The sequence below is a fragment of the Triticum dicoccoides genome, chromosome 1B (assembly GCF_002162155.2).
Source record: "Triticum dicoccoides isolate Atlit2015 ecotype Zavitan chromosome 1B, WEW_v2.0, whole genome shotgun sequence".
Lineage (NCBI taxonomy): Eukaryota > Viridiplantae > Streptophyta > Magnoliopsida > Poales > Poaceae > Triticum > Triticum dicoccoides.
Genome location: NC_041381.1, coordinates 19,896,024 through 19,911,842, shown reverse-complemented (window position 1 = coordinate 19,911,842; position 15,819 = coordinate 19,896,024). Strand labels below are relative to the sequence as shown.

The 15,819-nt window shown below is 44.3% G+C and overlaps 1 protein-coding gene and 2 long non-coding RNA genes across 3 annotated transcripts; all 3 read left to right on the top strand.

Moving 5' to 3' along the window:
• The first annotated feature begins 3,010 nt into the window (after positions 1-3,010).
• On the top strand, positions 3,011-3,635 carry LOC119299804 (subtilisin-chymotrypsin inhibitor CI-1A-like). Its single transcript, XM_037576954.1, has 2 exons — positions 3,011-3,115; positions 3,207-3,635. The coding sequence occupies exons 1-2, from the start codon at positions 3,087-3,089 to the stop codon at positions 3,469-3,471; spliced, it is 294 nt and encodes a 97-aa protein (XP_037432851.1). The 5' UTR covers positions 3,011-3,086; the 3' UTR covers positions 3,472-3,635.
• A 3,972-nt stretch (positions 3,636-7,607) lies between these two features.
• LOC119299798 lies at positions 7,608-8,338 on the top strand. Its single transcript, XR_005146272.1, has 3 exons — positions 7,608-7,699; positions 7,776-7,853; positions 7,933-8,338. It is a non-coding gene; the product is annotated as an uncharacterized LOC119299798 (long non-coding RNA).
• A 2,182-nt stretch (positions 8,339-10,520) lies between these two features.
• Positions 10,521-11,159, top strand: LOC119299793. Its single transcript, XR_005146271.1, has 2 exons — positions 10,521-10,654; positions 10,745-11,159. It is a non-coding gene; the product is annotated as an uncharacterized LOC119299793 (long non-coding RNA).
• Positions 11,160-15,819: the final 4,660 nt, after the last annotated feature.

The following is a 15,819-nucleotide window of genomic DNA, read 5'->3' as shown; positions in this document are numbered from 1 at the left end:
TTGTGCATCTGAACGCAGAAAAAATACATTGATCAGTACCGCCTTTCAGCCAAAACGTGCGCTACTGCTACACAGAAGTACATATAAAAAATACATTGATCATCAACGATCTTTTTGTATAGAATCTAAATCGTCAATAGGAATCTACCACCGATTTAAGAACCGGCGAAGACTCCTATTGAAGCCACAGATCCTACACATAGAGTTCAATGAAGACCAAATGCTTGGGATGGTTTGAGAAGTAATATACTTAAGGTGGTCAAATTCTTGTTAGGGGAGCGAGGTGGGACTAAAAATAGCGCCTGCCACAACCTATTTAGTACCAGTTCGTGGCACGAACCGGTACTAAAGGTGCTGGCACCTGTAGTACCAGTTCGTGGCACGAACCGGTACTAAAGGTGCTGGCACCTGTAGTACCGGTTCGTGGCACGAACCGGTACTAAAGATTCCCAAACAACCGGTACTAAAAGTCACCTCCCGCCAAGTCATTTGAACCGGCACTAATGGGAGCATTAGTGCCGGCTCATATGCCAACCGGTACTAATGTTTCACATATTAGGTCCTTTTTCTACTAGTGACTCATTGATCGAAGGCAGAAATCTGGGCAAAGAGCTCATCCACGGTGATGGAAGTTTTGACAGCACCAATGGCCGCCACAACCGGATCATAATCTCGGTCTAGACCTGCAAGCACATAATCCACCATCTCGGGATCAGAAACCGAACGACCTGCTGCTGCAAGTTCGTCCCCGAGGTTCTTCATCTTGGCGATGTAGGTGCTGCTGGACATGGCGCCCTTCTTCGTGGTGGTGATGGCGATCCGCAGGTTCGTGATTCTGGACTGGGACTGCGATGCAAAAATTGTGGTGATTGCAGTCCATAGATCGAAGGTATTTTCCTTCCCAATAACTTGAGCAAGGATCTCCTTGGAGAGTGAATTCAGCAGTTAACTTAGGACCTGCTGATCCTTCGACAGCCACGGCACGTAGAAAGGATTTGGTACTGCAACCGTGGTCTTGTCCGACTGCTACTGCTCCACCGTGGTTGGGGGCACTGCGTCGGTTCCATCTAGAAGCCCTGTGACCCGCGCTCCTCGCAGGCCGGGCATCGCCTGAGCTTTCCACAAGAGGTAATCCCCCCTTGCCAATTTCTCGGACGGAGGAGAACCGAGGTTGAGGACGACCGTGGTCGAGGTGGAAGACATGGTGATGGAAGAAGTTTTTTTTGGAAGCTAGATTGGGAAGAGGATGGCTCTGTATACCATGTAAAGTTGGAAGCGTTCCTACTCCCAGACGGAGCCGCGTGCTGTATATTTATTGATGACGAGAAGCCCTCGTCGTGGCGTACAAGCAAGGCCTCGATCGATTCCTGATCTGATCGGGCTAGGCAAGAGTTTTAAAGAGATACAGAAGGAGGTTGAGATTACATGGAGTATTAATAGAGTACAGAACCAATACGTCTAACAATGTGTGTGTTTTTAAGAATTCCATGGCAATGAATGTTTATCTAGTGGCAGTATATATCTTTATGGAATCCATTTAGTGAAGTACGAACCCCCATTATGTACTTCAATTTTCAGGAATTGCTATGTAAGTCCAGAGATGAGTTGTCAAGTGCAATCAAGAAATGAAAGATTGATATGACCATAGAACATGAAAGTACTATAATGTGCGGCTTCATTAGAGGTGTGGGATCGATGTTTCATCACCTATTGACTATGTTAATTTCTATAACCAGTTAGTTCATCACTAGCAACTTGAAAGCGATGAAGATCCGGTCGCAAGAGACCAACTGTAAAAGCTGATATTCGATCTAAATGGTTTCATTGACAAATTTTGGCGGGGAACTGAAACTCATTGACGATGACAAGTTTGGAACTGACTTTCATCCATGTATATATGGCGCTCTCCATGTTTGGAAGAATCAAAGGGAACATGAACGCAGGCATGGTTCGTACAGGAACAAAGTTGTTTGAAAGAGGATACCAAATGGACTGCCGCGTGGAAAGACTAGGAAGGCCAATGCCAATCTCTAATTTTGTGGATAATAAGATACTACAAACCTGGTGCTCTTTCAAACAGGAATTAGTCCAGAGCACAAACAAAGTACACATAAGTGGACGAAACGAAAAGTTACACCAACCCATGGCATGCTGATGCTCGACATGCTAGCATTTATTCATCCATTACTTAAAACTTATTCATGAGCGTCCATGCATGGGGCACGCATACATTCCTTCGCGCCTGCATAGCTAGAGCTAGCCTGTGAAGGGTGTGTCGGCGACGATATCGACGAAGATGCGCACGTGGTTGGGCCTCAAGTCCCGGGTCACCGGTGACCCAGCTGGCAGCACGACAATGTCGGCGTCGGGCTTGTCTTTGAGTATGATCTCCCTGGCCTCCTTTATGGACTTGCCCACCACCTCTGGCCATGACTTCTGCCACGACTCGCTGGCGAGGTCTCCCGTGCCAACTGGAACCTCCATGGAGCTCATCGTCGATGGACCAGCCTACAAATCAGTTTTCCAAAAGCGAGAAATAGGTCAGTCTTAGAGAGAAAGTAGCACCAAAACTGAAACTAATTCATCCATAGCAAGATGCGTTTCTAATTAAGCAAAATACGCTAGCTAGCTAAAGATTGATCGACAAAATTCAGATGGGATACGTATTTGTGTTCCGACTCACCGGCTAAGTGGACCTCAAGAAGCTTGTTTCTTAATCTTCTGAGCCTGGTTGCTAACTTGGTGCTGCATAAACACATTGCAATTGCATGGATGGGTACTTATAGGGGAGATCGATATAAGCGGCACTGTGTTATGTGCAGAGAAGATGCATGTACCCAGGGGAAGGCGCGTGATACACGAGATAAGATGCTGATTGGCCGGACTAGATTTCGTGATGGATAACACGTACGGATGCTAAGGAAGACGACAGCATACCACGTGATTCACAGGTCTATCGACTTGTAGCTAGGAGCTCAATGAACCATAGCCGTTTTCCGGTGCTGTAGTGCTCCTCAACTTAGTTAACTATAACTAGTATAAATGCCACACAATAAGTTGATGCTATATCATCAACTTCTCCTTGCATGTCTAGAACATTCAATCAGTACTTCTGGTGAGTGTGTGCCGGGTCGATTTTTTTTGCTCACCCATTTTCCCTCATGGTTTATAACATGCTTACCACTTTATTTCTCTTGATCCAATAGTTCATTGAAGAACATGAGTTCCATGGAGGGAAGCACTGGGAAGTTTCCAGAGCCTGCAGGAGGGGGCACCGGAGCCAGCAGTGTGAAGACGTCGTGGCCAGAGGTCGTCGGGATGTCTGTTGAGAAGGCCAAGGAGATCATACTCAGGGACAAGCCTGATGCTGAGATAGAGGTCCTGCCAGTCGATGCGTGGGTGACCCAGGACTTAAGGCCCGACCGTGTCCAAATCTTCGTCGCTGTTGCCGACACCCCTACGGTTGGTTAGCTAGCTTATCAGGCATGAATCATTCATAATTATGTAACAGAGAATAAAGATATCTGGCGCATCGGGGATGTACTTTCTCTTAGATAATCATTTAAATGAAGGAATAAAGGCATACTGGGCATGAGCGAATCATGCCCAAGTTCAGCCTTCAGTGTATTCATCCATGACTTGTTGGGCGGTGCTAGTATTTCACGTTGCGAGTTTTTCTTTTTGACAGGAATTTCAAGTTGTGAGTTGGCACGCTAAACCTTAGGATAATAATTATTTGGAACTAAGCACAAATTGGTCAGTACTTACAGTAACTGAAAGTTATGTGCCACCCTAAATCTCAAGCAAGAGCAAAATCGTAAATATATGACACTAGTAGAAACCCTAGTATTATCATCGGTACTCAAAGAACCATAACCGCTTTATCGGCTGCACAAATAATGACTTATATCACTTTCACGTGAACTTTAAACTACCTGTAACTTTAATGTGATAGGCATGCAGCAAAGGGGCGCGACTCTTTTTGTTCCAAACATTGACAAATGTTTTGATTGCTTGCAAAGTTTTATTATCGGATGGCATTCGTGAAAAATGTGGCAAAAAAATATCAGGCGCTCCAAAATGCTGCCATGTCCTTTGTATGCTGCCAATTATGTTTTCCTTAATTATTTTTCTGAGTTCCTGAACATATCATCGCTAAATTTCTTGAGGAGTTGCAGTGGGCTTCCAACTAGGTAGAACTCTTCAAGTTGAAAAAAGATCAAGTATGCTTCCTTCAAGCTGAAAAAACAAACAACCTTCACCAAACCATATAGTTTATGACATACACCGTTTCAATTGGATTGGCTAGGTATAAGAATCCATAACATGGCTGAAAATTATTTCCTTTTTGTACATGATGCCAGATGGGGCGAACACAATGGCCAATGGTTCCAAAGTGGTCCCTACCATTGCAGAGGAGGAGCCCACTTCTAGTCGATGTTGTCTCTAATGATGATGGTGTCGTGGCGTGTCGATTGAATAGGCTTCATCCGAGATGACGATCTTCATGGAGAGGATGTTGGCCAAGCCTTCTTTCCCCGGCTCGTCTTTGTATTTGAAAAAAGTTCACGTATTAAAACAAATTAAGTTGTTGACACATTTCTGGATATACATTTGTGTACTTTGGAAATAAGGTTTAAGTAGTTACAAAAAAAGAAAGTAAAAACAATACCATAGCAAAAATGTTTAAAAAGTGAAACTAAAAGTAGGAGAATAGGAAAAGAAAAACCAACGGAAAGAGACAAGATAAAGAAAGGAAAAAAAGAGAAAACAAAACAAAACAACAGCGGACACGGTCGCAGTCCATGTAAGAACTCTAGAAGCGTTTGGGTGACATTTTATAGCTGAAGTCATTAAGATAGGTTTTTCCGGTCACATGTATGAATCCGGTCGAAGAGGACACCAAATGGACTGCATCTGCGCATGCCACTCTAATTTTGAGGACGACGTTGAGTTAATCAAATACTTCGATATAGCACTCTCTCATCAAACTAAAAGTACAATGCAAAAACATACACATAAGTAGAGATCCATGCCATGGTAGCTAGTGCTCGACATGCCTGTATTTATTCATTCATTGGTAAAAATGTATTCACGAACATGCATTGTGCAGGCATACATTCCTTTGGGCTTGCAAAGCTGCCTAGCCAGTGAAGGGTGTTTCGGCGACGGTGTCGACAAAGAAGCGCACATGTTTGGGCCTCAAGTCCAGGGCGACCGGTGCCCTTGCTGGGAGAACGACGATAACATCGTCAGGCTTGTTCTTGTGAATGATCTTCCTGGCCTCCTTGATGGACTTCCCCACCACCTCCGGCCACGACTTCGACTCCTCAACGAAGAGGCCTCCAGGGGTGGTGTTGTCCGTGGAGCTCATCGTCGATCTAGCACGCTACAAAACAATACACTGAGCTACCAATAGCAAGCTGTGTTTCTAATTAAGCAAAATTTACCAATGCTAACTAGGTAAAGATCGATGGTCAAGGGCTAGACGGGATACTCAAACTGTTGCTAAATGAACCTCGAGCTTGTTAATTGATCGTGGCTTGGTTGATATCGGCATATAACTTACTACAAGTACTAATAAGTTATACGTGCATAGCACGTCAGAGCTCATATAATCAAATTACCACCCAAGATAGACATATTTGTTATTATATTAATTATAACATGGAAATGGAATTGTGCGGCATATACATGACATATAAGATGCAAAAGCACGTAAAAATATATCGAGCGTGTTTTGTCTAGGTATCTATTCTGGCTATATAAAGCTATTGTTCTATCTACAAAGATAAGTCTCTCCCTACTAATAAACAACGTATTTTTCAGTATTCAACCCGCAGTCCTTTTGTAAGTGAGAAAACGTTTCGATCAGGAATTTTGCAAATAAATCCCTACAGTATATGGTATTAAATCCGCGGTCCTTAAAGTGAGAAAAAAAGAAACCCATCGGGATCTCCTCTCTCTCCCTCGCCTCAGCCGCCAGGAGCGGCGGTCGATCCGGTGCCGCGCCGGCCGCGGGCCGCCGGCCGGTGCCGGCGAGCGTCCGCGCCTTCGGAGTCTTCCTCTGCGGCTTTCTGCATGGGGACGCGTTCGGAGGAGCTCGCTGCCAGGTTGGCGGCCGGGGGCCCCGGCGGCGTCGGCGGACCAGCAGGAGGAGGATGCGGGGAGGGGCAGCACGAGCGGGTGGTCGCGCTCCGCGAGATCAAGAACCAGACCTTCGGGAACCAGACTAAGAAGCTCCTCTACCTCCGCCTGGGTGCCGTGTTAGCGGTCGTCACGGCGCGTCACCAGCCATGCTCGTCCATGAGCGGCCGCGGCGGAGTACTTTGCTTGCGGCGTAGACGATGGCGCGCATGCCGTGCTTGCTGCTGGAGCCGTGGGGCACCTCCTCGCCCACCCCGACAACAAGGTCAGCTTCCTTCAATTTCTTGTTTCCTTAATTTCGTGTATGCTTGCTCGGTTTGGGGATTTGTTGATCAATTGGGTGAATATTTGTTGCGTGCAGAAGAGCTGGTGGGAGGAAATGGGTGGCTACCCAGCAACTGCTTGCTGGTTGCGCCAATTTGGGGCTTGCTAGCAATTGTGCTTGTCCCTGAACTATAGACCAAAAAGAGACAATGCTAACTTAATGAATGTTTTGTGTGGGAATTAGTCTGTACATTAGCCACAACCGGATCTAGATTGAGGTTGGCGGTCGATACCAACGCCGTCCTGGATGGCGTGCTCGAGATCGAAGGCGGGGAACTCCAGAAGGCAGACGGCGGCATTGCCTCAGTTGTAGCTGCATGGGGAAGAGGAGGGGTGGAGGAGTAGACGCTGCATCTCCATCCGCCGTGATGGGAGTGATGGCGCCGGCGCTCGCCGTGTCCGCCGTCAGCTCCATCTTGACGATGTTATCCTCGATTGGAAGTTCGAGCGCCCTCACAACAGGACTTACTCCACCCCTTCTCCCTCCCCGTTCCCTTCCCCTGGGGTTAATTGAAGTATTTATATTTCCGTATTAGTGTGGTTCAACTTGCTATTGGGCATATGGTGTGTTTTCTGAATTTTGGTCTGAAAGATGATTTTGTGAGTTCAAGCTTTTGTGCGATTCCTGATGTTGTGTTCCTGCCAAATGACATATGTCCTGCACTGAATTTTTCTGACGCTATAATCATGGCAGGAGCTTTGTACTGGGAAAGCATGTCAGAATTATCTAGAATTGATGGACTTTAGTTGGTGTTTGTTTGCTGGATGGAATTAGATTTGTGGATATATCAGTTTATGGGTGGCTACTTGATTGGTGAATTCACCTGCTATATGAACACTATTTTTAATAAATGGTGTGCATCTAGAGATGTATAAGAACAAGTTTGAGGATAAAGATTCATATAAAGAATTATGTAAAAAATTGTGATTCTTAATATCTTGAGAACTAGCGTATATTTTTTCCACTACATTAGCCTTCAGATTTTTCTTGGATTTGCTTTCTGCACTAATGTTTTCAGTACCATCCTTCTTCCGCGATGCTGCTGCATGCCAGGATTCGCAGTGGCACTGCCGCAGCCAGCGAGGACACAAGCTCACGAGGATTGTTGCCGCTTCAGAGGACATGGGAGCTGCCATAGCCAGCGAGTACGTGAGCGCACGTAGGCACCATCGCTTTCGAGGATGCGAGAGCCATCTCAGCTTGAGAGAATGCGCATACCATCTCCAGGTATATAGCAGTAACATCTCTCCCTAACTCCACTCCGATATGTAACATTTTTTTCTCTCCTATTGTGAGATTGCAGTGTGTGCAACAAGTGTTCCTCTAAACGTCTGAGCGTAAAGACTACTCATGGGTGATGCTTCTGTGACCAGACCTCTATGTATGTCCTTTGCGGCCTTTCCTATAAATAAATTATAAGTATATGTCATTGCCATATTAATTGTGTACTTCTCTATTAGAAAATCACAAGATAGTTTCAGTGTTGTTGTTCTCAATCATGTTACCCTTAAGTGCAAGACATCAATTTGCTCTTAAGTAAAAGGGAAATTTGAGCAGGAAAGGTAAGCAATTCGAAGCAAGCTCCCGAGATAAATTTTCTTTTGGTTTAGCTAACGAATGCCTTGGTATAGGTCTAATCTCTCCTTCCTAGAGATGGTTCTTTCTTATTTCTTTTACGGGGACTTACTTTTGTTTCTTTAATTAGGATACCTTCACCTGGTATTTTTTGTTTTAATTAATGAATATAGATCAGTTGCATTGTTTTGTCTCAACCAAGCTAGCCGTATAGTAGAAATTCAGCATGCACACAAGGTGATCTGGTTGAGTTTTACTAGGTAACCGTACCATTGTTGTCTGCATGCTGAAAAGCTTATGGGTATGTACTGAAACTAAATTATACTCCCTCCATCCGGAAATACTTGTCATTGAAATAGATGTATCTAGATGTATTTTAGTTCTAGATACATCTATTTTCATCCATTCTGATGACAAGTATTTCCGGACGGAGGGAGTAGTTGTTAAGGATTATTTGCAGACAGGTCAAGACCGGAAGATGTCATCATTATCCCTAAACTGAGATGTCTTCAGGATTGGAAATGTCACGAAGGCCCCCGTACAATTATAGGTACCAACATATAAAAATCCAAGAATTTCCCGCTAAGAGACACTCGACATGCAAACTTAAATCATGCTAGAATTCGTCAAATACCATGTTTAACCTGAATTAGTTACTTGACATGTGCCTATCTTCTTCTTTTTCCAAATTATGTGTTCAATTGTTCATCATATTATTGATGGAATTAATTTTGCATCGATTGTTTGCACCACTTGATAATTACAACGAAAGTTATGGATGTCCAATCTGGCTGGTTGTTTGTCTACTACTAAAGCTTGTACATATTTGCTTAAATTTGAATACATGTCAAAAAAAATCTCCCGTTGCCACACACACATCCGTGGCAATTGTTGAAAGCTCTGAATGCTTCACTCTTTGTTCTGATGCTTAGGGATATTGGGTAGAATCCAGTGTCACTCATGATCCTGGTTTAATAGAGGAACTGAATTGATCATGATTTTGAATGTCAAATGTCACACAAGGAAGGGCCTGAACATGAACTTACTTGGTAATGCCCATTTGTGTAGATCGGTAGCCTGTGGCATCTATTTTGTCCAATCGTCCGCCACGAACAAATTTTCTTTGTTGGGTGCTGGTGGTTCTACTTCCAATGTTTTTGTAGGACATTGCTCGATTAGTAATGACTTTGAATGTAAAGCGTGCTATGAAGTACATGATGCGCTGTGTAGTTCCCTCAATTACGTGAAGAAGAAGAATGGCAGCAAAGACTTATGGTATGATACCTTAATATATTTGATTGTCTTGATACCGTGTTTCCTTTCTTTTTCATATAGGAATTACACTAGGTTATTTTTACTATGAAACACGAATTCCACTGTTATCAGGGGGTTTGAAACCTAAGGCAGAGTCACTGTTTTCTCTCTCCAGGGTCAATTTTGTTTTTCTCGCTTTAGAATATTTTCTAACCATGTATCTAAAACTTGCAATATGCTACTTACTAACTATGGCCTTGCATAGGATGGAAGATACACTCATCGTCACACATATGTTTTCACTCATCGTCAAGCATTGCACTCCCAATGTCCATATATTGTTCAATTACCACTGATGTCGACCTAGGTTATAAACCAAAATAAGACAATCCTTAGCATGGTTTTCCAAGCTATGTCGCTCTTTGAGACATGCTTGATAATTACAAAAACATTGGAAGTTGAAAAATGTTTATCCTTAAAGACTTTATTTTATAAGTTTATTTGTCACAATCAAACATATGCCTCTATATTTGTTCAGATTCCTGCAATATGCTATATTGAAAATTGATTTGTTAAATTTGCATGGCCAGATGGTCATATGGATAGAAGTATTAGCATAAAAAAACCCAGATATTCCACAAATGAAGGGCCTTCTTTAACTGAATTGAGTGTACACAATGCAAAGCCTTCGCCCAAGAGTATGACAATGATGCTGAACAAGCCCTCAAACCTATGGCATTTAAATAAACTGATCGTGAACTGAAGCTATGTGAACGATGGGATATTTTTGTTCGTAGTAATAAAAATATTATTGCAGTAACTTACATTGAGGTTACATACACAGGGATAGAGAGAGAGAGAGGACATGACGAACGTTAAGCGGTTTGTAGTTGGGGGAGGGGCGGATCTGGAGCCATGCTTAGAGCGTGTGCTATTTGTTTTCCCGTTGCAACGCACGGGCAATTTTTCTAGTATGATTTATGAAAGTACTTAGCCTTGAATACAGAGTAGATGCATATTTATATGGGAGATTGGTAGATGCGGCGATGCAGCTATAAGGTATCTGCAGAGAAGATGCTCGCACATCTACACATGCATGCACCCAGGGGGGTGCGTGATACACGAGGTTGTGTGCTCATTGGCCGCACAAGATCTCGTGATGGATAACACGTACGTCCGCTACAGAAGAGGGCAGCATACCAAGCGATTCATGGGTCAATCGACTTGTAGCGACTCCTTCCTGGTGTGTACTTCTCCTTAACTTGGTTAACTACCAAGATCCTCTTGTATAAATGTTGCCGATGCTATATCATCACCTTCTTGCACAGCTAGAACATTCAATCAATTCTTCAGGTGAGTCTGTGCTGCCTTGTCATATTTTTATCTACCCATTTCTTCCCAGTGATTATATCATGCTTAACACGCCGATTTTCTTGATTCAAGAGTTCATTGAAGAACATGAGTTCTGTGGAGGCAAAGGCGTGAAGTATCCAGGGCCTGCGGGAGGAAGCACCATAGTCACTAGCGCAAAGGCATCGTGGCCCGAGGTGGTCGCGATGTCCGTCGAGAAGGCCAAGGAGATCATCCTCAAGGACAAGGCCGATGTGGAGATCGAGGTCCTCCCAGTCAACGCATGGGTAACCTAGGACGTAAGGCCCGACTATGTGCAATGAGAGATTTGTCCAACTTATTGTAGTTGCCTGGAATCTTAAAAGTGCGCATGCTCGTTGGCGAGAACGAGCGGCCGCTTCGTCACTTGCATGCATGTTTATCTTTTTATATCTGCTAGTGCATGGTTGTTGGCATTACATGTTGTCGGACTGAACACATCAAAAATAAAGCAACAGATCCTTGTGCATTTATTTTTGGTTTTCATTTCTTTTTAAAGTTGTATCTTTCAAACCGCACGTTGAAATGCAGGTTTGTCTTCCTTGTTGGATTCCTCGTGACGAGATCTTTGAAACTAGATCCCGCATGAATATGTTTTAAAGAAACAGTTTTGATGTCAATTTTGGTGCTATATTGTGCAACTTTAGTACTGCATGTTACAACTTCTTTTCAAAAACCAATTTTTTGAGTTGTATGACTCAATTTCCTATGAGTTTGCATCTAGCAACCATGACAACCTAGCGTGCAACTAGTCTAGTGCATAGGCCAACTACCTAATAGTCGATGTGCAACCCTCCTCCTTATTTGTGGACGTGTGTAGCTTTCTACTATTGGCACACCCTGCCCCACCTCCACCACCAGCGATATGAGCAACTTAATCTATTGTTCAAGCGAATTGTCTATTATTCAATGTGCCACTCCTTCCTCTCCCTACTTGTCAATATCTAGTTTCAGATGGTAGAGGCAACAAACGGAGTTGCACACTGTCTGCTAGGCAGTTGGCCGGGGCAACAAGTTGCACATTTCACGGACAGGGATAGATGGATGGTGAAAATTCCACATTATTGACGGTACTGAATAGTTGCATATACGCAAGGCGCTAAAGTTGCACATCTCATTAGTAGGGGTGGTTTCGGCAGTCGGGAAGTCATCGTGTACAAGGCACACGCCGTCATCGCTTCTCCCTCGCCGGAGCCAGGCACAATTTGTTGTAGTTGACAGTCGGGAAGTCACCGTGGCAAGACCCCATAGGAACAGCGCACCAGAAGAGCAGCCGCCGATGAAGAATAATGTATATTGAAATGATCCAACCCGAACACACGAGCAACAACCGGATCCGAGCAAATCCAACGAGGATAGATCCGTCGAAGACACACCTCCACACGTCCACCAACGATGCTAGACGCACCACCGGAATGGGGGCTAGACGGAAGACCTTTATTCCATCTTCAGGGAGCCGCCGTCATCTCGCCTTCCTGATAAGGACACAAACCCTAACAAATCTTAAAGGAACGACTAACAAAGGAGCCCTCCCGCCGGCCCATAATACGATCCACCGCACCCCCATGACCATAGGGCCACCGGAGACGAGGCGGACTACGGTGGAGCCGGCGAAAGGCTTTTTCTTTTTGCAGGAGGCAGCGGCTGCGTTGAAAGTGTTTCCCACGTTTTTTCTTATACACAGGTCCAAGTTATCCATCACTAGTTGCATGCATGCATTATTAACTGAGTAGCGAATGCATGTAACGCATCTTTGCTTCGGCAGCCTAGTCCACCGTCCGTAAACATGCCCCTAAGAAAAAAGTAAATTGAACATGCACGTACGTACGGCACAGTGCATCAAATTAACCGAATCGATTTTGTTTCGTTTTCCAGGCGAACTCAAAATCAAACTCGCCTTTTCTTCCTTCTTTGCATATGCCTAAGCCAGCTCGATCATACGCGTTGACATGAGTTCCCGAGTCCGATCCGTCCCGCTACCGGATTCCGTTGTCCACACAAATTCGGTTTGGTGCGTGCTAATATTAACGCAAGGACCGGGGTTCCCAGCCGGTGAGACGTACGTGCGGGCCTTCCTCCAACTTGAACAAGCACCGTCGATGGCGCCAGGGAAACGCCGCCGACAAAACAACCTGTGTGCGCCGAAGTCACCAGCTCCGGAGATCAGGACGACTCTCCCGGCTGATCTTCTGCTCGAGGTCATGGCACGGACTGATTTCCCCACCCTCATCCGATGCACCACCGTCTGCAAGCACCTCTGCCGTGACACTCTAAGCCCGTCGTTCATCCGCCGGGTCACCCAGCAGACGCCCCCTCCATCCTTGCCTACCTTTCCACCTATAACAATGACTGGCGCCTCACTCTGGTCCATCCAATCACAACTGCTGCGCTGTCCTTCTGCCACGACCACCTGTCGCCTTCATATCGCGCCGTGGCGCCAATCTCGTCGACCGGTACTATCCGGTGACGTCCCGTGGCGGCCTCGTCGTCCTTCGCCGCGAGTCTGAGGGCTCATCTGGGTTGTGCGTGTACGACCCTTTGACGGGCCACCTTACCTTCCTCTCAAAACCACCAGAGATTAGCATTTGGAATGTTCAGAAATATGTCTTGCTCACAGTGGCGGATGGCATCGACTGCTCCTTCATGCTGATCTTTGTCATTTTCTACCGATCAAGCATCAACGTATGCACCGCCACATCCTCCTCTAGAAGTTGGGGTGCTATCACTTCTATGAGCCACCGCGACTTCACATACTGGTCGACCAGCAACCGCAACGACCCCGTCATCCTCCGTGGCGGTTTCATCCACTGGCTAGCACACACCGGCGATTGAATCGTCACGTACGACGTGCGCACAAGGACGCCAGGTCTTGTGAAGCTCCCGGCCATCAATTGCATGCCAAACCAGCTCCACTTGGCGACGTCGCCGGACGGGAACCAACTGAAACTGTTGGCTATAAACAGTTTTATGATATATGTTGTGTGGTTACAACTTCCTTATGTCTCAACAGGTAGTGGTGGTTGGGTGCTAGAAACTATCATTGACATAGAGGACAGACTATGGTCATTGCTAGAAACTATCCCTGCTGGCGATGACCCTGATGTGCGAGTTACGTTCGGGGGCTCCAGCAACAACAGCGGCACCATGGTGCTGCTGCAGGAACATCATAGACATGTCTACATAGTTCTCGATTTGGAGTCGAAGGAGATGCATACTATAATGTGGAGGTCCTCGTTGTTGGAGATTGACCTACAATCTCGGCTACAAATCATGAAAGTCTTTTCTTAAATAATTAACTAGTGAGTAGTACATGATGCAAATGAATTTTACTGTCTCGGCAGGAATTTTTTATTTCACAAGTCATACAATAGTTTTTGAAAATTTAATTATTTATGAACATGCAATGCACATGGATGATTTGCTCTGTAAAAACAAAAGCAATTTGGTACAAAGTTTAAATTGTTGTCGCCACCCTTGCCCACAGAGCTTGGAGGCATAGATGCCAATGCACCTCTTGAATTATTGTGTTTTCTTGACACTTCGGCCAGCTGCTTTGCGTTCGGTAGTATTTCCTTGGTTATATGGTTATATCTCATTCAGGTCAACATACATGCATGCGCAGTATATCGACGACTAACTACTGACATACGACGTGGGCACGACAACAACAGGATTGGTGATGCTACCATCCACAAAATGCAATGGAGGCAAAGCTCAATTGCCCACGCACCAGAGAGAAACCTACTTAAACTTCCTGGCATAGATAAATCAAATGATGCGGTAGCATTGGCATCGGCCTTGCGCCGAGAACGCCACCTCTTCGGTTCGAATCCTCTGTGTCCGTGGGCGTTTAAATTTTTTTCATTTTCTTTCTGGCGGGTATAACAAGATATGTGCCTGGTACGTGAAGTACCGGAGTGGCGCGGTGGTTTTCGTGTGTACCCCTCCAACGTCCTATGGGGGCACGCGCACATAATCTGTTTAGTTCTTTTTTAGGTCAGGACCCTTTTTGGCCAAATAGGGGATGTATGCGTGATTAAATAAAAAGTAAAAGTCTTTTTGCAAAAAGACATGACACGTCAGCACCTGACAGCCGGGCCCCAATGGTCAGATACACTATCAATACACTATTATAGGTGGTTTAGACTATTTTGTAACAGACTGCCTTAAATATGGTAGTGACATGTAAAAATTATGAAAGTTGGTACCAATTTACGCGTAATGTCCCAATTGTGGTATTTGCGTGCAATTAACTCTATTGTGGAGGGGTTTGCGTCGGTTGGGCGTGCATATTCGTGGCGTTATGCAAGACAAGGGCGAACCCTCGCATCGGTGGGAGCCCAGATGAGCCGGCCCTACCGCGTGGGAGGCCACGGGCTTGTTTTATGTCTTTATCTTTTGTTTTTATATATACACACTGCACTCCCATCTTCAATATACCTCATATATGCATGAATTACCTCTTTATCATTCTTAATATACTCCCTCCCTTTTTATTTACTCTGCATATTAGAGTTGACTGAAGTCAAACTTCGTAAAGTTTGACCAAGTTTATAGAAAACAATATAGACATTTATCATAATAAATCTATATGATGTGAAAGTACATTCAATAATAAATCCAATGTTGTTGATTTGTTATTATATATTATAATATTTTTGTTTGTAAACTTGGTCAAAGTTTCTAAAGCTTGACTTTGACCAAAGCTAATATGCGAGCTAAATAAAAACGGAGGGAGTACTTCATTAAGTATTTTAAGGTACCCCAATACGTGGGCTCACATGATTTTTTTTCATGAAACTCGTTTTGTGGTATCTAGTAGTAATTATAAAATATATTAAAAGATTCATCTATGTGGTATATGAGAAGTGGGAGTATGTACTCCCGGGACTACATAGCCATTTTTCTTTAAACACTTTTCTAAAACATATTCAAAAAATGCTGAGCAAGTACTTAGAAAATATTGAATAAATATTAAAAAAATACGACCTTTGTAAAGAAATATAAGAGCGTCTAGATCCCTAGTATAGTGATCTAAACGCTCTTATATTTCTTTATAGAGAGAGTATTGAACAAGAATTTTAAAAAAATTCAACAAATATTTGAAATTTTTAAATAAGTACTAAAAA

Excerpts from the sequence above, each read along its gene's own strand:
- LOC119299804 (XM_037576954.1), top strand. The coding sequence starts at position 3,087 with ATGTCTAGAACATTCAATCAGTACTTCTG. Across the intron at positions 3,116-3,206 it reads ACATTCAATCAGTACTTCTG|TTCATTGAAGAACATGAGTT; the intron begins GTGAGTGTGTGC and ends TTGATCCAATAG.